Source organism: Carcharodon carcharias, chromosome 2, assembly GCF_017639515.1.
Source record: "Carcharodon carcharias isolate sCarCar2 chromosome 2, sCarCar2.pri, whole genome shotgun sequence".
Lineage (NCBI taxonomy): Eukaryota > Metazoa > Chordata > Chondrichthyes > Lamniformes > Lamnidae > Carcharodon > Carcharodon carcharias.
Window position 1 is genome coordinate 83,870,953 of NC_054468.1, and position 27,629 is coordinate 83,898,581.

The 27,629-nt window shown below is 42.1% G+C and overlaps 1 protein-coding gene across 1 annotated transcript in view; it reads right to left on the reverse strand.

Annotated features, from left to right (window-relative positions):
- LOC121288298 (rho guanine nucleotide exchange factor 4-like) overlaps positions 1 to 27,629 on the reverse strand; it is a 486,453-nt gene that overhangs the window by 137,971 nt on the left and 320,853 nt on the right. Inside the window, exon 5 of the mRNA XM_041206830.1 lies at positions 27,160 to 27,295. Coding sequence (XP_041062764.1) covers positions 27,160 to 27,295 — 136 coding nt within the window. The remainder of the gene's footprint in view (positions 1 to 27,159; positions 27,296 to 27,629) is intronic.

The window sequence follows — 27,629 nt, forward strand, 5'->3', positions numbered from 1 at the left end:
TGTGGATGAAAGTGAGACCTGCAAGATAGATGAGCAGGCTGGCCATGCCACCACTGTACAGGAAACTGTGCAAGTGGGGGGAATAAACAGGAACGTAGTGGCAGTAGGGCACAGTATAGTGAGGGGGATTGACACTGTTCTCTGCAGCAAATAGCGAGAGTCCAGAAGTCTGTGTTGTCTGCCTGGTGACAGAGTTCAGGACATCTGCTTAGGGCTGGAGAGGAACTTGCAGTGGGATGGGGAGGATCCAGTTGTGGTGGTCCATGTAGCTACCAATGACCTAGGCTGGACAAAGAAGGAGGTTCTGCATAGTTGGTATGAGGAGCTAGGTACCAAATTAAAAAGCAGAACCTCAAAGGTAATAATCTCTGGACTATTACCTGAGCCATGTGCAAATTGGCATAGGGCAATTAAGATTAAAGAGATTAATGCGTGGCTCAAGGCCTGGTGTGGGGGAAGTGGGTTCCAGCTTCTGGGGCACTGGCACTAGTACTGCAGAATGTGAGGGCTGTATCGTTGGGACGGTCTACACCTGAACTGTGCTGGGATAAGTGTTCTAGTGAGCCGCATGACTACGTACATAGAAGGGGCTTTACATCAAACAAGGGTTGGGGGGAGATGAGGGATCAAGCTTGGGTAGATGTGGCAAATCAAGGGGTAGATTCAAGGCAGGAGGCCATCATAGTGATATGGGAAATGAGGGTCATAGAATAGCAGGAAGGGTCAGAGAGATAAGACCTAAGAACACACCAATAGTAAAGACTAGATGTTACAAAGATAACAAAAAGACAAAACTAAAGGCTCTGTATCTGAATGCGCATAGCATTCATAACAAAGTACATGAATTGCTATCGCACAATGTAGTAAATAAATATGATCTGATAGCCATTACAGAGACAGGGCTGTTGGATGATAAGGATTGGGACTTAATATTAAGGAGTATATGATATTCAAGGAGAATAAGAAGCTAGGTAAAGGTGGAGGGGTAGCATTGTTGACCAAAGATGGCATTTGTGCAATTGTTAGAGATGACATTGGTTCAGAAGATTAGGATGTAGAATTGGTTTGGATGAAGATGAGGAATAGTAGGGGAAATAAATCTCTAGTGGAAGTGGTCTGCAGGCCCCCTAACAGTAACCACAATTTAGGACAAAGTATACAAGAAGAGATATTGGGTGCTTGTGATAAAGGGACAACAATAATTATGGCAATCTACATATAAACAGGGAAAATCAGACTGACAGTAGTAGCCTGGATGAGGAGTTCATAGAATGCTTTTGAGATAGTTTCTGAGAGCAGCAGGTTCTGGAGAGCAGGTTATATTAGACTTGGTATTGTGTAATGTGACAGGAATAATTAATGACCTCAGAGTGAAGGGACCCCTAGGTAGCTGCGACCACAATATGATTGAATTTTACATCCAGTTTGAAAGGGAGAAGAGTGTCTCTAAGGTTAGTATTTTAAACTTAAATATGTGAGCATGAAAGCTGAGCTAGCTGAAGTGAAGTGAAGTGAAGTGAGGTGGAGTGAAAGTGCCCCACAAGCTGAGAGCCCACGAGGGAACAGGCAATTCTAGATTTAGTGATGTGTAATGAGGCAGATTTGAAAAGGGAGCTTTGTGTGAAGGAACCCTGAGGAGGAAGTGACCATAATATGATAGAACTTATCCTGCAATTTGAGAGGTAGAAGGTGGAATCAGATGTAACAGTAATTGAATAAAGGCAACTACAGAGGCATGAGGGAGGAGCTGGCCAGAATTGACTGGGAGATGAGCCTAGCAGGAAAGGCAGTGGAACAGCAATGGCAGGAGTTTCTGGGAGTAATCTGGCAGATACAGCAAAAATTCATCCCTAGGAAGAAGAAGCATTCTAAAGGGAGGACAAGGCAACCATGGCTGATAAGGGAAGTCAGGGACAGCATAAAAGCTAAAGAGAAAGTATACAATGTGGCGAAGCGCAGTGGGAAACCAGGGGATTGGGAAGCCTACAAAGACCAACAGAGGACAACTAAAAAAGAAATAAGGAGGGAGAAGATTAAATATGAGGGTAAACTAACCAGTAATATAAAAGAAGATTGCAAGAGTTTTTTAGATATGTAAGGGGTAAGAGAGAGGCAAAAGAGAACATTGGGCCGCTGGAAAATGATGTTGGAGAAGTAGTAGTGGGGAACAAAGAAATGGCGGAGGAACTTAATAGGTACTTTGCGCCAGTCTTCACAGTGGAAGACACGAGTGACATCCCCAAACTTCAAGTGAGTCAGGGGGCAGAGGTGAGTATGGTGGCCATAACCAAGTAGAAGGTGCTAGGAAAACTGAAAGGTCTGAAGGTGGATAAATCACCTGGACCAGATGGATTACACTCCAGAATTCTGAAGGAGATGGCTGAAGAGATAGTGGAGGCATTAGTGGTGATCTTTCAAGAATCACTGGAGTCAGGGAGGGTCCCAGAGGACTGGAAAATCGCAAATGTAACCCCCCTGTTTAAGAAGGGGGTGAGGCAAAAGACGGGAAATTACAGGCCGATTAGCCTGACCTTGGTCGTTGGTAAGATTTTAGAGTCCATTATTAAGGATGAGATTTCAGAATACTTGGAAGTGCATGGTAAAATTAGGCAAAGTCAGCGTGGTTTCATCAAGGGGAGGTCATGCCTGACAAATCTGTTAGAATTCTTTGAGGAGGTAACGAGTAAGTTAGACAAAGGAGAGCCAATGGATGTTATCTACTTGGACTTCCAGAAGGCCTTTGACAAGGTGCCGCACAGGAGGCTGCTCAGTAAGATAAGAGCCCATGGTGTTAGAGGCAAGGTACTTGCATGAATTGAAGATTGGCTGTCTGGCAGGAGGCAGAGAGTGGGGATAAGGGGGTCCTTCTCAAGATGGCGGCCGGTGACTAGTGGAGTTCCGCAGGGGTCAGTGTTGGGACCACAACTTTTCACTTTATACATTGATGATCTAGATGAAGGAACTGAGGGCATCCTGGCTAAGTTTGCAGATGATACCAAGATAGGTGGAGGGACAGGTAGTATTGATGAGTCGGGGACGCTGCAGAAGGATTTGGACAGGTTAGGAGAACGGCCAAAGAAGTGGCAGATGGAATACAACTTGGGGAAGTATGAGGTCATGCACTTTGGTAGGAAGAATAGAGGCATAGATTATTTTCTAAATGGGGAGAAAATTCAGAAATCTGGAGTGCAAAGGGACTTGGGAGTCCTAGTCCAGGATTCTCTTAAGGTTAACTTGCAGGTTGAGTCGGTAGTTAGGAAGGCAAATGCAATGTTGGCATTTATTTCAAGAGAACTAGAATATAAAAGCAGGGATGTGCTGCTGAGGCTTTATAAGGCTCTGGCCAGACCACATTTAGAATATTGTGAGCAATTTTGGGCCCCATATCTCAGAAAGGATGTTCTGGCCCTAGAGAGAGTTCAGAGGAGGTTCACAAGAACAATCCCAGGAATGAAAGGCTTAACATATGAGGAACATTTGAGGACTCTGGGTCTATACTCGATGGAGTTTAGAAGGCTGAGGGGAGATCTGATTGAAACTTACAGAATACTGAAAGGCCTGGGTAGAGTGGACATGGGGAAGATGTTTCCATTAGTAGGAGAGACTAGGACCCGAGGGCACAGCCTCAGAGTAAAGGGTAGACCTTTTAGAACAGAGATGAGGAGAAACTTCTTTAGCCAGAGAGTGGTGAATCTATGGAATTCATTGCCACAGAAGGCTGTGGAGGCCAGGTCATTGAATGTATTTAAGGCCGAGATAGATAGGTTCTTGATTGGTAAGGGGATCAAAGGTTACGGGGAGAAGGCGGGAGAATGGTGTTGAGAAACTTATCAGCCATGATTGAATGGTGGAGCAGACCAGATGGGCCGAATGGCCTAATTTGTGCTCCTATGTCTTATGGAAATGAGATACTAGGCTAGGGGATGGATCAATAGAGAAGCAGTGCCAAACATTTAAGGGGATATTTCAGAAAATTCAGAATAAGTATATTCCTACTATAAAGAAAAATTCTAAAAGGAGGATCTGCCATCCGTGGTTATCTAAAGAACTTAAGGAAAGCATCAAACTTAAGGAAAAAGCATATAACTGTGCAAAGATGAGTGGCAGGTCAGATGTTTGGTCAAAATATAAAGAACAGCAGAGAATGACTGGAAGGTTAATCTGGAGAAAGAAATTAGAGTATGAGAGGAAGCTAGCTAGAAAAGTAAAAATGGATAGCAAGAGTTTCTACACGTATCTAGAAAGGAAAGGAATAAATAAAGTGAGTGTTAGTCCTCTAGAGAGTGACAATGGGGAGTTAATTGTAGATTATAAGAAAATGGTGGATGAAATGAACAAGTATTTTGCTTGTCTTCATTTAGAGGATACAAAAATCATTCCAGTCATAGCTGCAAATCAGAAGGTGGAAGGAAGAAGAGACTTGATGAAATTACAAACATTAAGGAAGTCGTACTGAGCAAGCTGATGGAGCTGTGGCTGACAAGTCTCTTGGTCCTGATGGACTTCATCCTACGTTCTTAAAAGAGATGGCTAATGAGGTAGTAGATGCATTGGTATTAATTTTCCAAAATTCCCTGGATTCTGGAAATATTCCATCAGACTGGAAAGTAGCAAATATAACCCCTCTATTCAAGAAGGGAGGGAGACAGAAAACAGGAAACTATAGGCCAGTCAGCTTGATGTTTGTTGTGGGGAAGATGTTAGAATCCATCATTAAGGAGGCTATAACCGGGAACTTAAAAGAAACTCATGATAATTGGGAAGAGTCAGCATGGCTTTGTGAAAGGGAAATCATGTTTAACCAATTTACTGGAGTTCTTTAAAGGAGTAACATGTGCTGTGGATAAAGGGGAGCCTGTGGATTTCCAGAATGCATTTGATAAGGTGCCACATCAAAGATTATTGCTGAAAATTAAAACTCATGGTGTAGGGGGTAAAATATTAGCATGGATAGAAGATTGGTTGGCTGGCAGAAAACAGAGAGTATGCATAAATGGATCTTTTTCTGATTGGCATGATGTGATAAGTGGAGTCCCACAGGAATCTGTGCTTTTTACAATTTGTATCAATGACTTAGATGAGGGGAGTTAAGGCAGTGTCCCCTGGTTAGTGTGCAGGTACTTAAGAAGGCTAATGGAATGCTATCCTTTATTACGAGAGGAATTAAACATAAAAGTAAGGATAATATGCAGGGCACATCTTGAAAATTATGTGCAGTTTTGGTCTCCTTATTTAATGAAGGATGTAAATGTATTGGAGGCAGTTCAGAGGAGGTTTTCTAGATTGATACCTGGAATGAGTGGGTTGTCTTATGAGGAAAGGTCGGACTGACTGGGCTTGTTTCCACTGGAGTTTAGAAGACTGAGGGGTGACAATTGAAGTATATGAGATCATGTACGCTATTGACAAGATGAACATGGAAAGGGTGTTTCCTCATGTGGGTGAGTCTAGAACTAGGGAGCACTGTTTTAAAATTAATGGTTGCCAGTTTAGGGCAGAGATGAGGAGAATTTTTTTTCTCTCAGAGGGTTATGTGACTTTGGCATTCTCTGCCTAAGAGGGCGGTGGAGGTAGGGTCATTGAATATTTTTAAGGTGGATGTAGATAGATTCTTGTTAGGCAAGAGAATCAAAGATTATCGGGGGTAGGTGGGAATGTGAAATTTGAAACATAAACAGATCAGCCATAATCTTAATGAATGGCACAGCAGACTCGAGAGGCCGAATAGCTTCCTTCTGCTCCTAATTCGTATGTGTCAGGAAGATATAATAATTTTCATAATGTTATTGGAATGTATTGTAGATTAATAGTGGGGTATGTGTGTGTGTGTGTGACTTAACTGAATTAAAGGCAGCTGGTCCGGAGGCTTTGATGCAACAGAAGATAAGCTAGGTTTGAAATGTTAAGTAGGTAAACATGGGGAAAGTTTTAGGATTTTAGGTGTAAAGGGAACAATTGCATTTTTAAATAAACCAGGCTAGATTGAATTCAAAAAAGGGAGTGAAATATTACATCTAGCCAGGAGACGTTAAGCAACTGTATTTATTTTTCCCAAAGATTACTGGTAAAATTGGTACTATGATAGATTTTATTATTAGAGAGATAAAGTCCAAAGGCATAGTGAAGCAATGGGAATTTGCATTCAAAGGGGAAAATATGGATAAAGGAGAGAAGGCTGTGTGCATGGGAAGGCATTCTAAGATTTAACAAATGTGAAAAGCCTCTAGCATCTAAGCCTCAAGCTGCTGTCTACAAAGAACAGAAGTTAAGAAAACTAACTTTGAATTTGACTGTTTCAGGGTATTATGTGCTACTTTGCCTGTCTTTTAAAATTTATGTGTCTTACTGTTGCCGTAACAAAAGTGTAACTGGGCGTTTAGTTTAATTAGGGGATTTAGAAGTTATCATAGTAGTAATTTGTAGATCTATGTATGTACTTAAAATTATTTCTTCTATTAGTAAAGGTGGTCTTATTAATACTGAATTCAAGGCACTCATCTCGAAATTTATACAAATTGTTACACAGTTATGTTTCAAGTTTTGAGTTCCCCTTTGGGATTTCAGCAGCTCAGCATTTAAATTGGCTGTGCCATAATATATGTTCTTGAGCATCTCGCTAGACTCAGGGTCAATAGATGGCAGCTGTCATTCCTGCAGATGACTAAAAACGAGTGTCACCAAAGACTGTGCGTGTCTAGGGAAATAACCATGTGCCACCTGCTACAGGATTTGGTGCCATGGGGACATGGAGGGCATCCGCTGCCAGTAGCCGTGAAAGTGATCATGGCACTCAATTTTTACACCAGTGGCTCTTTGCAGAGCTCCACAGGTGACCTGCGCGGGATCTCACAAGCCTCAATGCACAAATGTATCCAGGAGGTTACAGATGCCATCTTGCGGAGGCACAGAACTTTGTGCATTTCACCTGGGATCAGGAAAGCCAGGAAGCCAGAGTGCTGGGATTTGTGTGGATCTCAGGTTTTCCACAGGTGCAGGGTGCCATCGACTGCACTCGGGTGGCGCTTAGATCTCTGAGGCAACAAGCTGTCAACTGCAGCAATTGCACGGGCTTCCACTCGTTGAATGTTCAGCTGGTGTGTGACCAGCATAAATACATCCTGCAGGCTGCACACGATTCCCAGGGAGCGTCCACGACTCCTGCATCCTTAGTAAGTCTCAGATCCCTGACATCTTTCAGGGTCCAGAGATGCTGCAGGATTGGACCCTGGGGGACAAGGGCTACTCCACAGAGGACGTGGCTGATGACACCTGTGCAGAGGCCTTGGACTGCAGCAGAGTGACAGTACAACGAGGCTTTAGTTGAGCAAATGATAAGCATTTTGAAAATGAGTTTCTAGTGCCTCAACAGGCCCAGTGGAACACTGCAATATAGCCCCCAGAGGATGTCATGCATTATGATCACTTGTTGCGCACTCCACAACCTGGCACTGCAATGGGGGGAGAACCTGGCTGAGGAGCAGATGGAAAACATCGAAGGGCTGATGGTGATGATGATGAGGTCCTTGAAGGCGAGGATGCTGGCGAGGAGGCCAACACACTGGCTGGATGAGGCAGGCATGTTGGGACACCCTCAGAGCCGCAAGATTCATGGAGGATGATGATGAGATGCAGTAAGCACAGTCTTGACATCCTCACTTTGTATCTGTAAACGTTTGATTCCTGTGTGGCTGATGGCAGCGCACATACACAAATGGCCTACTTCTAAGGGCTCACAATTCTTGTGTTCTTGTGTGTTCAATGTTATCGATGTTCTTTTGAATAAGAAGGATATTCCCTCTTTCAAAAAAATCAATTAGCTTTATTTGAATGTGCTATCACTACGAAGACCTTAGAATAAAATAAGGATTGGGATGACGATGAATTTTACTTCATCTTAAAAAGTCTGGTCTGCTTCCCACCTTTGGGATTTTACAATAGTGTCCTTTATCACGGGAATTGGAGCATCCATTTATCTTCTGCTATATTGAAAGCTATTTGCTATTTGTCTGTGCACTCATAGTGCAAGTCTCTTTGTTACTATGCAGGAACCAAGAACAGAGCCTATACTGTCTGCAGTAGAAATGGTCAACACTCCTGGGGAAATCAGAGGAGTGACATTAATTACCTGTAAAAGTGTAATGAATTGTTAAACCTCGACTGAGGCTGTCAGCCAATTTTAACTGAGAGCACAAACTTCAGCTCCTATGGACTGTTCCTGCAAACCCAGGAGGCTAAGTTCGATAGCCCCTGAAAACATGATTAATGCACACCAAGTGACTATGATGCAGGGAGCATGCCAAACTTGTGCTCCCTGCTCAGTTCAATGATGTCATGTTCCAACTATTGCTAACCGTGCTGCTGACTGGTTGAACCCATCACTGGGAGGCAGGTATCATAAGTAGTTAGCACCAGTTAATACTAGCCTGTAGCTCTTAAAGGGAGGAGTCGTTTTACTGGAGTGGGTGATGGTAGTCATACAGGAAGTGATTCTGACCTGAGAAATATTGAAGAATGGCTGAAGATGGAAGAGAGTGAGCTCTGAGATTTTTGGACACTGCAGTGGAGGAAGCAGCACCTAGCCAGATGTGGTCAGCATGTTCTGACCCCCATGGAAGAGATGGTGCTGATCATTATTGGAACAGTGCCAATGACCTGACTATTGGTGGTCAGAAACTATGGAAGGTGGTGGTATCCTCATACTTAACCCCCCTTCTCACATCCCACCTCATCCACAATCTCTTCTTTAAGCTGCAGAAGGTGTAAGCATGCACCTCTTACTTGCCTCTGCCACAACCTTTCTCTTCAGATACACAAGATGTGCAATTTGACCAAGCAGTGGAGGAAAAGGAAGAAGACAGTGATGAAGAGGATCCTTGATTTCACACTCGCAGCCACTAGCGCAGCTACTGACATTGCGTGCAATTCAGAGGATAGCACAGAAGCACATTCGGTATGGGTTGAGACACTGGGCACCAATGACCAGCAGCTAGGCCAAGGGGCAATGACAGCACAGGTGTCAGCTTGATGGAGGGCCAGGTTGTACACAAATTCTGCCACTGAGGACTCAGTTGAGGACTTCAATTGGGCAGCCTACAGAAGAATGCTAATGAGTATGCACAATGAAATACTTGGGAAGCATTGGGAAGCCTGCCAGAAAGCCTGTGGTCACTGTCAAGGAACATGGAGGAATCCAGCACATCTAGGCACAGGGCTTTACGCTGAGCTTAGAGCCCATCCTTTCTGGCATGGAAGTAGTGGTCAACTCCATTTGCTCACTTATGGACCCGACCATGATGCAGAGTCTGATGGCCAATGTTCATTCCAGCAGCTACCCAATGTCTGAGGACTGCAATGGAAGTGCAGACTATAGTCATCCTGGGTGTAGATGACAATGTGCAAAGAAACTCTCAGGGTATCACAGCAGCCCCATACTTTGTCCTCCAACAGATTCCAAAGATTGCCGAGGCCCTGGGGAATGGCAGTGCCTCCATAGAACACAAACATGAATGACAGCATTTATTATCCCACCACTGCCAGTCTACCAGCACCCCTGCTGTTGCCTATCAGCTACTCAGAAAGACTTCTGCTGCCTATGTCAAAATGGTGCTCTCCACGACCGGACCTTCTACAACCAGAGTTGCTCAGGGTTGTCCTCGAAGGCCACCTGCAGTCTTGTCCATTGAAAGTCAGCAGTCTTCCACCAGCCATGCTGCTCCCACCGTGTAGGAGCACTAGGCCAGGCAAAGGTACATGAAAGGCAAGGGACGGAGTCCCGTAAGCAATATGCATGATTTCATTTCTGGATTTAGTTTGGAGTTATTATTTTGTGGTGAGTTTTATTTTTGCACTGGGGCTTAGCAGACACTGTGATGGTCAGTGACAGAGGGAAAGTAAAGGTTTGGGACGTTCTGGTGAATGGGGAGTTGGGGGTTGCGATTACTGGTACTGGCTTTGGATGAGCTCTTCACAGACACCTCAGCCAAAACAAACCATCTAGGTTGCCTCTTCTCTCCTGCCACCTCTTCATATTCCTAATCCTAAGCTGCTCACCACATAGCTGGAGGCAACAGCTGTCACCTCACAATAGTGAGACTGCACAGGATGCAGCAAACTACCAGGAATCTTGACACCCACTCTGCCAAGCAGTGCAGGGCTCCCCCAGTGCAGTCCAGGCAGCAGATGTATTATTTCAGTATTCTAATGGTCTGCTCTATTACATTTTATGTGGCAGCATGGCTTTCATTGTATGTATGCTACATCCATGTGCATGGGTTACGCAGTCATCAGCCATGTGAGCAGGAGATAGCCCTTACTGCTCAGTAGCCACCCTTTGGTTTGTTGTGGTGTCTCAAATACAGCTGGCAAAGTGGACTGCTGCAGAATGAAGAAATCCTAACTGCTGTCAAGGTACCGGGTACTGACCTTCATGATTTGCTGCCTATGGTCACACACCAACTAGACATTGAGGGTGTGGAATCACTTTCAGTTCTGTTGCAGGGCAAAGCTGGATGAGTCACCTGCATGAGGTATATGATGTTTGCATGCAGTCAATAGCAATCCTGCAGCATGAGGAAGTAGGCTACACTAGTGAAGCCACATGCTCACTCTGTCTGTCTCTCTCTGGCAAGTAAATGTAGTTAACTGTCATTGAACAGAGAACTTCAGTGATCCCCCTTATGCAGCAACAGATGGCAAATGCTCACATGTTGAAAATATCTCCAGCTCCAGCTAGAGGAATCAGATGCATAAAAGTTCATTGCTATGGTCACCTTCACAGCACTAGCAATGTGATCCTTGCTCTATCCTAAGATTGCAGTTGTGGCTGCAGTAGATGGCAGATTTCAGTGAGAACTTTACTGAAGTGCATATGTCTCTCAAATTGTTACTTGCTGAGGTTCAGTGAGGAGAAGAACCTGGACAGCTATACCCTCCTGCTGAGAACCCTTTGTCCCTCCTCCCTCTTCCATCAGCTTGTCCTTTGTTCATTCTATTCCAAGGGGAATGCCTAGTCAGGCACCAATGACTGGTTTTTGCCGAAGACTTGATGTCACTAAAAACTCCTTCAGCACCTGCTATATCACTCCCTCTAGTCTTTTGCAACTTTAAACAACTATTAAAAGCCCCAAACAATCTTAGAATCAAACAACAGCCAGAAGAAATCAACCGGTAACCAAACTGTAAATAGTTAATGATACCTTTAAATAGCTTTGGTGGGTTTGTCCTTCCTGCTGCTGAGCAGGATAAGAAAGGGTATTAGCTGGCACACTGAAAATCCAAAATGGAAGCATTGGTCCCAAATCAGTGCTAAATGCTAACTGATGCCATGATGTGTCACTCACTGCATGTGGGCCATCACACTCACCAATAAGCCATTTGGAGCATTTATCCAAAAATGTGCTTATGCCAAGGATGCCATTTAGGTACTCTAAGCCATCATAGTACCCAAATGATGGCTGCAATCTTTCACAATTTCATGCCCCTTTTTATGCACACTTATTGTTGCTTCTATATGCTGTGCATAATTATTTTTATTTCCAAAGCATTAAAGTTAAGTTGGCAGAGTAAAAAGAGCAGTCAGCATGGGCTACAATTGGTTGTGATGATAGCAGGCAGATACTTAATATGTACCACTGAGTTTTCTGTCTGTTATTTTATGTTGGTGCTATCTTGTTTCCTTTGAGTGGACATTGGGTCATTCCCCTGCTCCTATTTCTCACTACATGAGCCCTTAGCAACATCATCTGAAAGCACATTAGTTTTCACATGTACCCAGTTCTACCTCACCAACACCTCTCTGGACTCCTCCACTGTTGCTAAATTATCAGACTGCTTATCCAACATTCTGTCCTGGATGAGCAGACATTTCATTCAATTAAATATTGGGAAGACTGAAAGCATAGCTTTTGGCACCTGATCTAAATTCTAACCACTGATTCTATTAACTATTAGCTACTAACATGTTCTCCCTGGTAACAATCAGACCTTAAAACAGTCTGTTCACAATCTTGGCATCATATTTCATCCCTAGATGAGCTTCCAACTACATACTCGCCTACTTCCACCTCATAACATCACCCGACTTCACCTCTGTCTCAGCTCATTTGCTGCTGTAACCCTTATTCATGCCTTTGTTGCCTCTAGACTTGACTATGCCAATGCATTCCTGGAATATGGTCTTTCACATTCTTTACCCTTCATAAATTTGAGATAATCTAAAACTGTGTTTCCCGTGTCTTAACTCGCAGCAAGTCCTATTTCCCTATCAACCCTGTGCTCACTGACCTACATTGGCTCCCAGTCAAGCAACATCTTGATTTTAAAATTTTCATCCTTATTTTCAAATACTTCCATGGCCTCACCCCTCCCTATCTCTGTAATCTCCTTCAGATCCACAGCCCTATCTGCACTGCTCTAATTCCAACCTCTTGAGCATCCCTGAACTTAATCACTCTACCAAAGGTGGGTTCTGCCTTCAGTTACCTCAATCAAAAGTTCTGAAATTCCCTCTCTAAACCTCTCTGCCTCTCTACCTCATTTTCCTCCCTTAATACACTTCTTAAAACCTACCTTTCTGATCAACCTATTGGTGACTGAACCTAATATCTGCTTATGTGGCTCAGCGTGATGTTTTGTTCCATAGTGCTCCTGTGACGGATCATGGACATTTTATTCCAATAAAGTGGCAACATAAATATAAGCTGTTGCTGTTGAGGAGGTTAAAATAGAGGAATGCCAAATTAACACATTAAGACTTTGGCCATTATTATTGGCAACAGAGGACAATATCTTGTTCTCTGTTTGAAACCAACAGCAACTTCATCAGGTGTAAATAGGGCCCTGAGAATAAGACAGGCTATTGTGACACTTCTTCAGATCTCAATTCTGAGGCTTCTGCTTGATGATATTGACTCATCCTTTTCCCTCTTGAAGCTCACTCTCACTCACTTTTCTAGAACCACTTCATCCAGTGCAGGGTGATGGGGAGTCAGAGCCTATCCCAACAGGCAATGAGCAGTAGGTAGGGTACACCCAGGACAGGACAGCAGTCCATCACAGGGTGCACACACTCAGGGATAATTTACTGTAGCCAATCCACTTAACCAGCATGTCTTTGGTCAGTGGTTGGAAACCAGAGCAAACCCACACAGACTTGGGAAGAATGTGCAAACTTCACACAGAGGGCAGGATTGAACCTGGGTCCCTGGAGCTGTGAGGCAGCAGCACTAACCACTGTGCCACCATCCCACCCTCCCTGTTGAAGCTACTTTAACCAAAAAAACAAGTAGTTTATATAAAACAGTTGCATCTGCATATCTTAGATTCCTGAAATCTCTTGCCTCTCCCTCCTGCTTCTAGGCTTCCACGTGGTCCGTGACATATAGGGAGCCAGTTCTGTCCTGAAGTTGGGATAAGTGTAGATGCTTGTTGTGAAAGATTTCAGTTCACTAATGAACATGTCGGGGTGATTTTCAATTGATAGCCACTTGCTTCTTGTCTGAAAAGTGGGTGAGATGAAGCTGGCAGGAAAAAGGGCAATGCATGCCCACCTGATGCAATTTTTAGGTGAGTCTATAAATAGGGCCCTGAGTTATTATTGGACCTTAATTGCAATTTGGAAGTATAAAAATGCAGAGACATCTGCATTTGAGCCAAGGATTTTTTTCTTTCATCCTTCTCTTTGCTTCACAAGAATACTGTCAGCTCACAATCAGACTGTCTTGAAATAAGCTCCATGTCCCTTCCCAAAGCCCTACCCACCAGCCAGCTTATATTGGAAATGTGAATTGCTCATCCTTCCACAACTGGTGAGCTTCTGGTCCCTTTAAAATGATACCTCTTTTGGGTGGAAGTTTAAAATTCACTCCCCCTATATATGTAAGGGTACAGTTTCAGTTCCCCCACACCCCCACCACCCCCATGGTTACCATTTCAATTCCCCACCCCTGTTGTATCTAAGGATATCCTATCAATTCACCCTCTAATGTATCTGAGCATACAGTTTCAATTCCACACCGCACCACCCCTGCCCATCTATCTAAACTAATAAAACGTAACTTCTATATTTCTCATTACAATATACACTTCAAAGATATTTCATGGCCTTAAAGGGGTTTACTCTATGTAGTATAAATCTGATTAAATTGATGCTGCCTTCTTCAAAGATCTCAGGCTGGTTCTCACTGGAGTTATGCCTGGCTCCGATTTTGAACATATTGTCAAAAGGTCGTTAAAGTAAATTTAAAAATATCAACCCAAAAATAAGTTTAAAAAATTCTCAAAATTATTGGAATTGATACTAGAAGTTTAGCATTGCTACAAAAGGCAAACCACTTAATGGCTTCAATCTAGACACTACCTCATTGGCTGTAACGTGCCATGGGACACCCTGAGGATGTAAGTTACCTGCATGGATATCTTCAGATCTAAGTTTAATAGGATTCGGGTTATTAGGATACTCAAATAAATTTCACTATGTTGGCATTTTTCTTTTGGGTTCATCAAGGTGAGGGATGTGCTTGCTTTGGAATGTCTGTAATTCCTAGTTTCATGCTTTCACATCCAGATTATTGAGCATTAATAAATATTTGTCAAACCTTTTCTTATTTGGAGAAGGAATGCAGTGTCTTGTTATCAACATGATACATATAAATGATGTGAAAAGACATTTTGACCCACTTTACATTATTGCACTGTGTTGGTAAAGGAGTGATAAAAGTGTTGGCAAAGATTCTCATGAAGAGGAGGCACCTTTTGCACAACACACATGAAGTAGAATCTTAACTTTGTCTGAACAGAGTTTAAACTTAGTTGGCAATATTAAATATGATGTTACACTTTACTTCATAAAATTTAACTGGAGTTGTTCTAACAACATTGAAGGTTTTACTTCCTCTGGTGAAGCATTGATAAATTAAGCACTAATATGTTGTGAGGGTGAGGTGAAGAAGTGGAATGGGGGAAGGCTCTTGTGGAGCATGAACACTGGCAAATGAGTAATATTCCTTTGTACACTGGCATAACCCATTTATTTTCAAAAAGTAATTAATGTTAAGATAGTACATAAAGGAATTTTACACAAATGTTTAACCATTGCATTACCAGTTGGAAACTAAATCCCTTAAGGGGTTCCCTATGGGTTGTAAATTAATGTATTTTAGAATTCGATTCAGAATGAATTCTGTCCAACCTTTCCTGTGAATTCTTGCTGACAGTTTGAGAAATGCTAATAGTCACTGCAACAATTTATTCCCTAGCCATAAAAATGGCTTTAAAGAAAGCAGAGAGAATATGGAGAAATCACGTCACTTAAAATAAAACATGCAGAAAAAGCTTTTGGTCTGCCAAAAACCTTTTGAAAAGAGTTGCTTCCAATGACACAGTATATAGTTAAATCCATCGCTTCTCAAATTGGCAACATTCCAGTTACCCATGTTTGAAATTCATTAGATTCTGTGAGAGTGTCACAAACTCCCACTAAGGAAAATTATGAGCAGGCTAGGATTTTCTGGGATTTTGCAAACTGGGCGATTGTAACTCAACCAGAAATTAAAGACATTAAAAGCTTCCTTTTTTTTTGGAAATAACTATTTGATAAAATAAAACTACCCTTGTCACGTTTATCCCTTCAACCGTAGGGAGAAACTGTCAGATAAAATGTGCTAGCCAAATGATCTGCTTACTAAAAGAAGCAACACGTCAACAAAAGGGACAGTCTCCTCATTCTATGCCAAGGATTAATCATTTTTATCCCCCAATGTTTGTAGATGATTTCACTCAAGGTCAGTCAATAGCACAGAGATCAAGAGATGCTTACCACAAGTAGAGTGCAGACTCTCCAGGCTCCAATACCTTGACAGAGCTCCCCTTATACCATAACTGCTGTCAGACTCCGAGCCAGGAGACAGCCCTGAGCTGCCACTGCTGCTGCAGCTGCCTGCCGTGTGTGGCCCACTTGACTCGCCGCATTGTTGGGTCCTCATGCAGATAGACAGGTCAGGGAGAGGTCTCCCCTGTCTTCAGTGCTTACAGTCGGTGACAAGCTTGAGCTGGAGACGTCGCAGTCAGCCTTTGGTGTGGTACCTGCTACTGTCTGGTGATAGACTGACTGCGAATCCCTCAGTGAACACTAGCTGCATCAGTCTCACATACACACAGTGATGTCACGGGGGTCCACTGAAGGGGGCTCCTTGACCTACTGTAGCACCAGTCAAGATGATGTACATGACACATATACATGAAAAAATTTTAAAAATCAGGTGGATTTTTTTTAGTTTGGTGAACCTTGTCATATTTCAGAACTATAGAAACCAAACCTACTTTGAACATATATATATATATATACATATAAATAGATAGGTACAGATAACTGTGTTAATTTTGAAACATTTACGGAGTCTTAAAGCCAGCTTGCATGCTTTTTATTGCTATTTTTGGGGAGAGTGAACATGAGCTTTTTGTTGATACTTAAGCATGCTCTTGTGCACCTTTATCCATGCATTTTACCAGTGATATAATAAAAATATCCTTTTTTAAATTTCCTTCACTATGGGAAAGCATTAGTTGAAGTTAGGAAGCCACCAACTGTAGGGAAATTGCAGATGTGAACCCACATCTTTACGGCATTGGGAACTTGGAGTCTGCAGCACATTTTTACCAAATTTTAAGGGTAAGAATTTGGAAGCCAAAGATCGACCATAACTTTAGTTTTTAGCTTTCTTCAATAACTGGCGACTTAAAGATTTTAGTGATGCTTCTTATAACGTTATGTTGAAATACTGTGTTTTAAAAAAAATTGTATGTGTGCAGATTTCAAAATATGGCCACAGGCTGCAGGCATGGAAGTTGTGTATTAAACCTGGATAAACCTGGTGGAGTGTTGTGACTCACATTCTACTTCAAATGGATACAATTAATACAGGTCAATTGCCTCATCCAGGGCCCAATTAGTCAGGTTGGCCTTTATTCATTTTGAGGATGGTGTCTTTTATCCCATACCTTAAAGGGGGAGAAGAAATGAACAGATTTACTGGCAGTGGTGAACTAATGAATGGAGCAGAAGTTAGAAGGACAGCCACTCATCTGCTGGAAATGGTGAGTAAAGGAGAAAATGGTCAAATGGGTGATTAGCTATTTTGGCCTAGAGCCTGGTCTAATGATGGAAAATTTACATATCTCATGGCCAGAGTCAGTTAGTATCCAAAGGTTGACCAAGAAAGTTGTGTGAGCCCACATGTGGGAATAGTATGCTATATTTATATAGCTTTAGGTATTCTCTGGGGAGAGTCCTTGAGTTAGCTGCATGGAGGTGAGAATTAATTATTTCAGTGTGTTCACTGGCTGCCAATAAAATAAAGCAAATTAATAATTTATATTTTTCTGCATCACACTAACTGTTTCAGTCTACCTTTGGAAAGGTTGTAAAAGCCCAATTAGGGCAGATGTAATGTCCAGTTCAGATTACTAGGGTGTACTATTGTTACACCACTGTGTTACATACCTATGTAGTTAGATATTGGGTTGTATAAGTACACTCTTTAACATAAGATTGGGACACTTACAGGTGAGTGTTGCTGTATCTAAAAGGGCAGTTGTGGCAGACCAGAAATTTGTGATGGTTAGTAATGATAATAATAGTTTACAGTAAAATTATGGTCTTGGCAGGTGAGTGAAATGGATTAAGAAAGCGCAAAAATCCTCTTCTAGTGGAACAGAACTGGTTTACTCAAAGGGATATAGGGAAGTACAGGCTGGCAAGAAATTTTTGGACCTTCTGACAGGTGCCAAGAACTAAAACAATAAAATATATGTCCAATTCTCTCTTAAAAGTTTTCACACTCCTTCCACTTCTTCTCTGTGCTGTGTTCAGTTTGGAAAACCTACTGAAGAAACAGTGAAAGAAGGAAAAGCAACATCCATAGTAAGATCAATAGACAGTGAGCGAGAAAGTAAGAAGAGGAAAGAGAGTGAGAGAGAATAAGATGAGAACGGTTGTTACAGGAAGAGTTTTGGGAAGTTAATGATGAGGGAAAGGTCAGCCAACTAATGATCCATACGTAGACTGCCAGATTGCTCTAGGATAATAATACTTTAAAGTGGTTACACAATTGTGGATTGGTCTACACAATTTCACTGCATAAGGCATTAATTGATTTATTGTTTCTCACCAGCAAGTTGACACAACAAAAAAAAAAATCATACTGTACGTAATTTTCAGTAAGCAGGTCTTCATCCTTGGCGCTAATTCCCATGCTTCACATATAGCAGCAAACAGAAGCCGAATTGATACGCGATTAGTGTCCCACTGCCTACAGTGAACACTATGACTTCAAGCAATCCCACCTGGACCAAAACGGTCTCTTCAATGGGCTTCCATAAGTCAGCAGCAGACAGTATGGCTTTTAATTTTGATCCTTCACCTTTAGCTTGTAAATTAGAAAACAATGTTGAAGGTGGTCAAAACATGTTTGAATTCTGTCTCAAGGCTTTCAGTTGCAGTTGCTTTGTGAGCACTTGTTGGTTTATCTACTGCACAGCAAAAAACGTGCTACAGTACAGAATATGTTAAGAACTATCTGTGCACCCACATTACTACATTTCAAAAGTAATTCACTGGTTGTGGTGTTCTGGGATATCCTGAGGTTGTGAAACACGCTATATAAATGCAAGTCTTTTTTCACCCGCATAGTATATACACTAACAGTACTTTCCACTCTACTGGTGAACTCCACAACTATAAGACTGAATTAGAATGGAAGACATTGACCTGAAGGAAGTCCTACACTCTATGAGAAGGACCTGATCCTAACTGCTCCCTGTTACCGGTGCTATCAGTCCACGCCCTGTCCCACTGAGGCAGGCAACACATAAACTTCGTACTTTGAGTGACTAGTGTTCAGCTGAGAATAAGTCATACTGTTGGCTGGCTGAATGCTTAATAGGGGCCCAGCAGCATGAATGATTTGCATATGTCAGCTAACTTGTGCCACTTTGTGTTCAGTTCCCGGTCAGGGAATGAAAATTTAGGCTGCCCTGGTCTCACGGTTAGGATTCGGTGCTTTCACTGCCATGGCCCGGGTTTGATTCCTGGTCAGGGAGTGATAATTTAGTGACCTAATCCAAAGTGTGAAAATGACCATAAGTTACTTTGGCAGGAAGAATAGAACAGCAGCATATTATTTAAATGGAGAGAGATTGCAAAACTCTGTGGTACAGAGGGTGTCGCAGTACATGAATCACAAAAAGTTAGTAGGCAGATGCAGCAAGTGATCAGAAAGGCAAATGGAATGTTGTCATTTATTGCAAGATGACTGGAATGGAATATAAAAGTAGGGATATTTTGCTACAGTTGTACAGGGCATTAGTGAGACCATAACTGGAGCACTGTGTACAGTTTTGGTCTCCTTATTTAAGAAAGGATATAAATGCTTTAGAAGCAGTTCAGAGAAGTTCACCTAACTGATACCTGGGATGGCTAGGGCAGGCGGGGTGTTTGGTGGAGGGGGAGGGGGAGGGGGGGGTGGAGGAATGTTGTTATCCCATGAGGAAAGGTTGGATAGGCGAGGCCTGTATCGACTGGAGTTGAGAAGAATGAGCGGTGATCTTATTGAAACATATAAGATCCTGAGGGGACGTGACAGGGTGGACACTGAAAGAATGTTTCCCCATGTGAGAGAGACTAGAACTAGGGAACACAGTTTAAAAATTAGGGGTTTCCCATTGAAGAGAGAGATGAGGATAATTTTTTTTTCTCTCAGAGGGTCTTGCGGCTGTGGAACTCTCTTCCCCAGACAGCAGTAGAAGGAGGGTTATTGAATATTTTTAAGGCATTGGCAGATAGCTTCTGGACTAACAAGGGAGTCAAAGATTATCAGGAATAGACAGGAATGTGAAGTTGAAGCCACAATCAGATCATGATCTTATTGAATGGTAGAGCAGGCTCGAGGGGCTGACTGGCCTACTCCTGCTCCTAATTCGTCTGCTTAAATGTTAACGATAGCCTTCCCCTCCTAAAGGAGAGCTGCACTCATTACACAAACGCTCCTGTTGACTGCCCATAGTGCAGGTAGCTGTAAGGAGAAACATCCCAAATGGAGCCACAGGCCAGAGACAGCTCCCAGATTCTTGGATGCTGTGCTAGAGGTCCTGGTTCAGGAGGTCAACAGGAGAGAGACCATGTTTCTATGGGGGGGCCAGGATCATTAACACCACCCGCCCCCCCCCCACACCCCCAACACCCCAGCAAAAGGAATGGAAGCAGGTGACCAGTGAGGTCAATTCCCAGAGTCTGGCCCCAGAGACCTATCAGCAGTGTCATAAGAAGTGCAACAACCTCACGCAGGTTGTCAAGGTTAGTGAGTGCATCTTCAAATGACATCGCTTATTCACCACACCAGCAAACTCTCACGCTGCTCAATGCAACAAATCCCCATCACCTTTACCCATTAGCTTTCTCTGGTATTCAAAACTCAGGCCTAAAATCCAGCCACTCCCCCTCACCCTCACACATTCCAATGCTGCCAGCCTCACGCCTCTCGCGGCCTCCACATACCTCCTGCTATTCCGCTGTGGCAGGCACGTCACCCAAACATGGTGCGGTGCAATCACTTACATTCTCTGACATTCTTCCGTCTCTCGCATCAACATTCAGGATGATGGTTTCCTCCTGCCTCATGGCCCTTCTCAAATCACACCTTATCTTCATCCTGAAACCTTGCATTAAGTGTCAGCTACAGCTTGTGCCACCATGGGCCTCTTCTACCTCACCTCATGTCCCTCACCCAACTCTTCCTTTCTGATTTTCTGCCTGGTGTTAGAACTACTTGACTAGTCACTGCAGCCTTCCAAGGCCAAGAGCTACAACACACCTCTCTTGATCTGATGATTGCAGCCACCAGCTCAGATACAGGCACTGTGAGTATTTTAGCATGCAGCAGAGAATCTGGAACTGCATGTGGTGAGTCACTGGGCATGAACGGGCTGCAACCAAGCCAGACGGACAGGACAGTTCATTTGCCAGTCACCAAAGTTCCTTTGCTGGATGCACAACAGTGCTTCCAAATACTCTTCAAAAGCAAAAGTAATTCAAAAGCTCTACACCTGGTTGGTCCTTTAAATAGTGCCAGTGGGAGCGTCCCTCATGCAGTTGTAAGTGACTAGAAGAGGGCATCATTGGCCCTGCATGGTCCACATTTGCAGAACGTGTCAAAACAGCCTGAGGCGTGATTTGAAGTCAAGGTCTACTCAATTAAAAAGCTTCCGGCACATGCACAGCACTCCCATACACTTGTCCGTCCGAGAATGGGGCTCTCTGCCAGTTGTGGCCAGATGTGCTGTACCAGCCATTTTAAGGGCTAAATTTTGTGGCCACATGGGCTATAAAACAACTGTGATTCTGAGATTGCCTGCCTCCTATAGATGAATTGCAGTAAATATTTTTAATAAATATACTGAAGAGATGAGTGTCAGACAAGCCTGTTCGCTGGTTTGTGACTGAAGTCAATGGCTCCCACTAAGTTGTGGAGCACATTCCTCTACTCTACGAAATGGATGATCAACACACAAGAATTTAGCTGCAAGCAGGAAACAATTCCTTTGTGACACCCCTGTATTTGCACAGCATCTACTTTTTACAACTGTCAATATCAATCGAGAGTCACAGAGCAAGTGGATCGAGCAAGGATCTAATAATATTTGAAGAGAAAAAGTTAGTGTTGTTGTGATTCACCAATGGAGAAAGTCACACAGTCTCGTGTCTAATTAAAGCTTTCATCAAACTGACTATTCTTGACTTTTTCTTTCCCATTTGCACCAGTTTTCAAGACGTTAGATCATTCTTCCTCAGGTGAGTAATGGAAAGGTGCAGTATAAAGTTGCTTTATAAATCATGTCTGGAGTGCAAAATGATCAGGTTTAGCTTGTTCATGTGTACATTTTTTGAACTATTACAACAATAGAATCCCAGCACTTCAGGTTTGCATTGTGCTTTTTTTTATAGTAGCGGCATAAAAGGTTGTGACAGTCTTTGTGAAGGCTGCTTTGATGAATCTGAGTCTTTATTGGAAGGCTGTGTATCACCATGGCTGTTACTGCCGTAGAGGAGGGATAGTTTAGAAACATAAAAATGTTTAGTACACAAAGAGGGCATTAGGCCCCTCTTACAACTACTGAAAGTTGGTCCTGTTCATCAGAAGAATTGAAGGATCAATTATTTAAGGCTTGGAATCAATGTACATTTCAGGCAGGCAGAGGCAACAAGGATATTTCAAAATTTAATAGCACCCTCAAATAGCAGTCAATAAATATAGCAGACAATAAAGCAGATAATAAATCTCTGATTTTACAACAGCTGCTCTATTCCAGCACCTTCTTTGTCACCTCATAGAGAAGTTTTATTAATTTTCGTTTTTAATAGAGTTCAATCTTGTACTTCCTTGCACTCTCAATCTTTGTTATCTACAGTACCTTGGCATCTTTGTAACTGCAATATATCATGGAGCTGAGAAGGATGGGGTTTAAATTAGATGGAATTTGCCTGACACACTCTTAAAAGAGCGATAAATGCTGTGACATTGTTCTCTACATAATGTAACATTTCAATTTATTCTTTTGGTGGGCCAGAGTTATTTAAAATCAGATTTCCTTGTAATTGTATCCCTAGTATTATTGTGATACATCACAGCATCTTTCATGGAAACAGTCCTTTGGTAGTGCAGAATTGAACACTGCTAGAGAGACATGTTACCGAAGCTTTTCAGCTTGCATTCATCAGGACAAATGCACGAATGCCAAATTTCAAACAACCACAACAATTTACACAGCAGGAGAAAAGGGGCATTGCTTGGTTGGAAAATTGACTCTGATTGGCCGAGGCTTTACCATGGAGAAAACAACGGGGAGCTAAAGGCTCCCTAAGCTCCTGGGTTATTCAAAAAAGGTGCAAGACTTGAACACGTTCCTTTTGTTTTCAGAGAATAGGTCCCTGTGTATGAATACATGTCACTTTAGCAAGGGTAAAGGAGCCATGTTACAAACTTGACTGATTATTGTAAATTGGTTATTAGTGTAGCTATTAGTGCACTTAGGATTGTTCAGTATACGGTGTCCAGTTTCATAGAAACTTACAGTGCAGAAGAAAGCCATTCGACCCACCCTGCCTGTGCCAGATGTAACATTATTCTACTCTTTTAGGCAGTGCACTACGTTTGAGATTTCTTTGGTAAACTTTAACGAGCGCACGTCTCATGAATCTAGATTGTAGGAGTCTCTGACTGGCTCACCAGTTCTAATGTTTCCCACATTCCCACAGTTAAATTGACATGGCATCTATAGTTCCTGCAGTTTCTCCAGCTGTACTGTGTGGTCTCACCACCTAAATAAAGAAAAGGAGCTGCACTTAATTACACTCAACTACAACGTAGTTGGAGGTGGATGGCATGTCACTGTCCAAATAATCCAGCTTTGTAGTTGGGCAGTGGATCAAAAGATAGTGGACTGCAATTGTATTTCAATTGAGTTAAAAGCAAAATACTGCAGATGCTGGAAATCTGAAACAAAAACAAAAATTGCTGAAAAAATTCAGCAGGTCTGACAGCATCTGTGGAGAGGAAGACCTGCTGAGTTTTTCCAGCAATTTTTATTTAATTTGAGTAATGGCTGTTTAAAATGACTACTGTTAGAACCTATCAAGCATCATTATGTCATTTTAAATGTGATTTTAATAAGCAAAATATAACATGAAAGGAGGTGCAGGTAAGGAAGACAAGGATGACGAAATAGGAATGCTGTGATATTTGAAGGAAAGCCAAGCACAACTAACAGTAAAATAAGCCTTACTCTCTGCAGTAATGTTTTTCTGCTTTTCAATTGCATGTTTTGGGGATATTATTACACTTTCATTTTTACTTTCCTGCTCAGTGCTTAGCAACAAAACATTATTTCACTGAATCCATTAGTTTCTTGCGGTCTGCACATTCTATCCTTGTCAATAGTGCACCACCTACTGGTGCTTAAGCACATTACCACCGACAAAATATTCCCCAACACAACTGAGGCCAGGATTTTCCGGCCCTGTCGTGATGGGACCCACCGTGAGAGATTCGGCGGCCCAGCCAAAAGTCCATTGCCTTTGGCAGGCAGGGCTGGAAAATTCCACCCTGAGAATCAAACTGGAAACACAACTGGGAACAGGAGCATATTGTTTATCTCTCCAGACTCCTGTATGTTTATGACTTACTATGGATTCATCTCTGCCGCATTGCTCCTGTTCCTCTGCTCCTATACCCCAGATTAAAAAGTAGACAAGTAACCTAGTGTTGTCTGTGGAGAGACAAACTGAGTTAATATTTCAAGTCTGTATGCCTCTTCTTCACAGTCATACAGACTCAAAATGTTAACTGTTTTTCTCTCCATAGATGCTGTTTGAACTGCTGAGTTTTTCCAGCATTTTCTGTTTTTGTTTCAGATTTTCAGCATCTGCAGCATTTTGCTTTAATCTAGTGTTGTGTTTGACAAAATGTTGCACTTGTGCTACACAGTTTGAATCATGCAAAGCAGTTTTACATGGAAACATTCATAATTTCATTTTAATGGCTAATAATACTGCCAGGGAAATGACAGAAGAAAGCCACTTGACCCACCCTGCCTGTGCCAGATGTAACATTACACTACTCTTTTAGGCATTGCACTACGCTTGAGGTTTCTTTGGTAAACTGTAATGAGCACATGTCTCGCAAATCTGAATTGTAGGAGTCTCTGACTAGCTCACTGGTTCCAATGTTTCCCACATTCCCACAGTTAAATTGACATGGCATCTATAGTCCCTGCAGTTTCTCCAGCTGTACTGTGTGGTCTCACCACCTAAATAAAGAAAAGGAGCTGCAACTAATTACACTCAACTAGAAAGACATAGGAGGTGGATGACATGTCATTGTCTGAATAATCCAGCTTTGCAGTGCAGTGGATCAAAAGATAGTGGACTGCAATTGTATTTCAATTGAGTAATGGCTGTTTAAAATGATGATTGTTTGAGCCTATCAAGCATCATTATGCCATTTAAAATGTGAGTTTAATGAAGCAAAGGATAATGTAAAAAGAGGAGCAGGTAAGGAAGACTTTGCAGTGGACTTTTAAATGTGGATGGCGGAATCCCTGGCAAGATAGAAATGCAGGGCCAGCAGTATAACTTGGGTCTTCTGGTCCATTACAGCAAGTGCTGGCCTCAAGCTAGTACATGCAGCGTAATTCTTCCCTTCATTGAGTTCACATTCCCTCCTGATGCTGCAATGATGAAATTTCTCTGATACTCTGATGACGCCCTCATGGTTGTTTCCCCAAATAACAAGGTGTAAATTGAATTCTGTGACTGCACTAGAGATCATGTTGTTAGGAGTAAGTAAAGAAATTATGCCCTTGAAATTATACTATCTGAATGTTAGTGCTGAAACCCTTGATCCGTTCACACGAGAATTTTTTGTTGGTCATTGAATCTGTATAAAATTCCAAGTCAATACACTTAACATTATTTTGCTGAGCAACTCATTGAAATCTGAACAATAGTCTTCAAAACTGTTTTCTTTCAGAAAATAACATTTTTGGTTACAGTATGTGAGTAATTTAAGACATGACATATGGTAAGTATAGCATGCTTGTGGGGAAAGGGCGATCTTTGATCTAAGGTTCCCACAGCTCGCCCGCAGTGGGGTTTTCCTTATGTCATTTCTGAGTCTGTTGTAGACTAGTTGACAGAGATTGATTCCTGCTATTAACATCCCTACTATCAACAATTCCATTAGGAAGGCCATTCAGCCCAATATGATTCATCCATCCAGAGAGACTATAGCATGTAGCGTGCAGTTGTTTCTTGAATGATTCCAGAGCTTTCGCCTTCGTTGCTCTTTTGGAAAATTTATTCCATATGTTGATCACTCTTTACATATCTGCCCTAAGAGCTTCCTCCTGAAGTTTGAACCTGTGTCCCCTTGTGTCTTTGTCTGCGTAGCCAAAGCTGTATTCTCAAAAACTATACCAATTCCAAAATAATATTCAAATAGTTAACACCGTGCTCACTTGGAACCCCGATATATCTTCCAGTCATCAATAAGGAGTCTTCTCTTCAGGTCTTAGCAGTACCATCATAGTGGTTCTAGTGTACTTTCATCTTTACTTCCTTTCCAGTTTGCTTCTCCTCTAAAGACAGTGCCCTGAAATTCCAGGTCCTGGGCAGTCTGGACAGCAACATAAGTCAGATTGCTGTGCTGGACATTGAGGCAGAACCCAATTCCTTTAGGTCTCTCTAAACCTGTCTATCTCTCCCTTCCTTTAAGAAGCTCCTTAAAATCTACCTCTCTGACCAAGCTTAGGGTCGCTGTCTTGGTATCTCCTGCTTTGATCTGACCTCTGATTTTATTTTATAGTGCTCCTGTGAACTGCCTTGAAGTTGCTTCCTAAATCCTGGCTGTTTTTGCATGTTACTGGGATGCTCTTCCAATGGGCCACTGGATTGTGATCAGGAGTGAGAAACCTGTCTGATTCTATATCTCTCCATCTAAACCAAGGGCACTGAAGCCAACTGGAGCAATAATATCGCCCTGGCTGAGAGTGTTTTCAGTGTTCCAATATGTTTATAAAAATCCTCAGTCAGTTGTCACTTGCTCCTGAGGTCCGGGTGCTCCAACTAACACCTTTAATTAATCATTAGCTTTGAAAAAATAATTACAAACAATCATAAGTAAAATTAGTAATGACTTTACACTAGAAATTAAAATTGTGAGGTGAGTGAACCATTGCCACTCTCCAGATTGAAACACCTTCCGCATTCACACAAAACCCACAAGGACTAGGGTGAGTCTGACTTCACTGAGAAAAGGAGCCAACTCCTGGTCAAGAGTTACGAGTTAGAAAAATGAGGTCAAGTATTTTATTCCACTGAGGTATTCATAGACCTGGCTCCTTTCAAATGCGTCACAAAAAATATCACCAACAATACATAAAAAATAATCTTAAAATATCAATATAGGTCAGAATTGTGCTCTTTTTCAAAAGAGGTTTGTCAAAGCCTAGACTGAAAAAATGTAAAAAAAAATCTTTCCCCTCCCCTAATCAATGGGTGTTTTAATTACTTGTTCAAATTAAAACAACAGGAAATAAACTTGGATTACATACCAGGAGTTGCCATCCACCGTTTATATCCTATGCAGTCGAGTCCTGTCGGTGTGCTCTGGGAGAATGTAAGAAACTTCAGGGGAATATCTTTGAAGGTAGCAGAGAGAGGTGATAGAAAGGAATATCTCCTTCTGACCTAGGGAAAGGATGAAGCATTCAGAATAGTTGTATTGTCTAAATAACCAATGCACTAGTGCAGTTGTGCACAACTTCTCTGTCCATCAGTCCTGTCTCTTCAACAGACAAAGGCCAAACACATAGTTTGCTAATCCAAATATGTTTAGGATGTGAGAATAACAGGACAAAAAATTAATCCCGTTTATCAAAGTAATGCAAACTTAATATTGTGACAAAGATTATTTTGTTTTTAAAATATAGCAAAGTTTACAATGTAACACTGCTAAATGAAAGGCTATTTTGAAAGTTTTTATGAAATGTTTGTTTAGCTACTTTGAAGGATTAATAAGAGG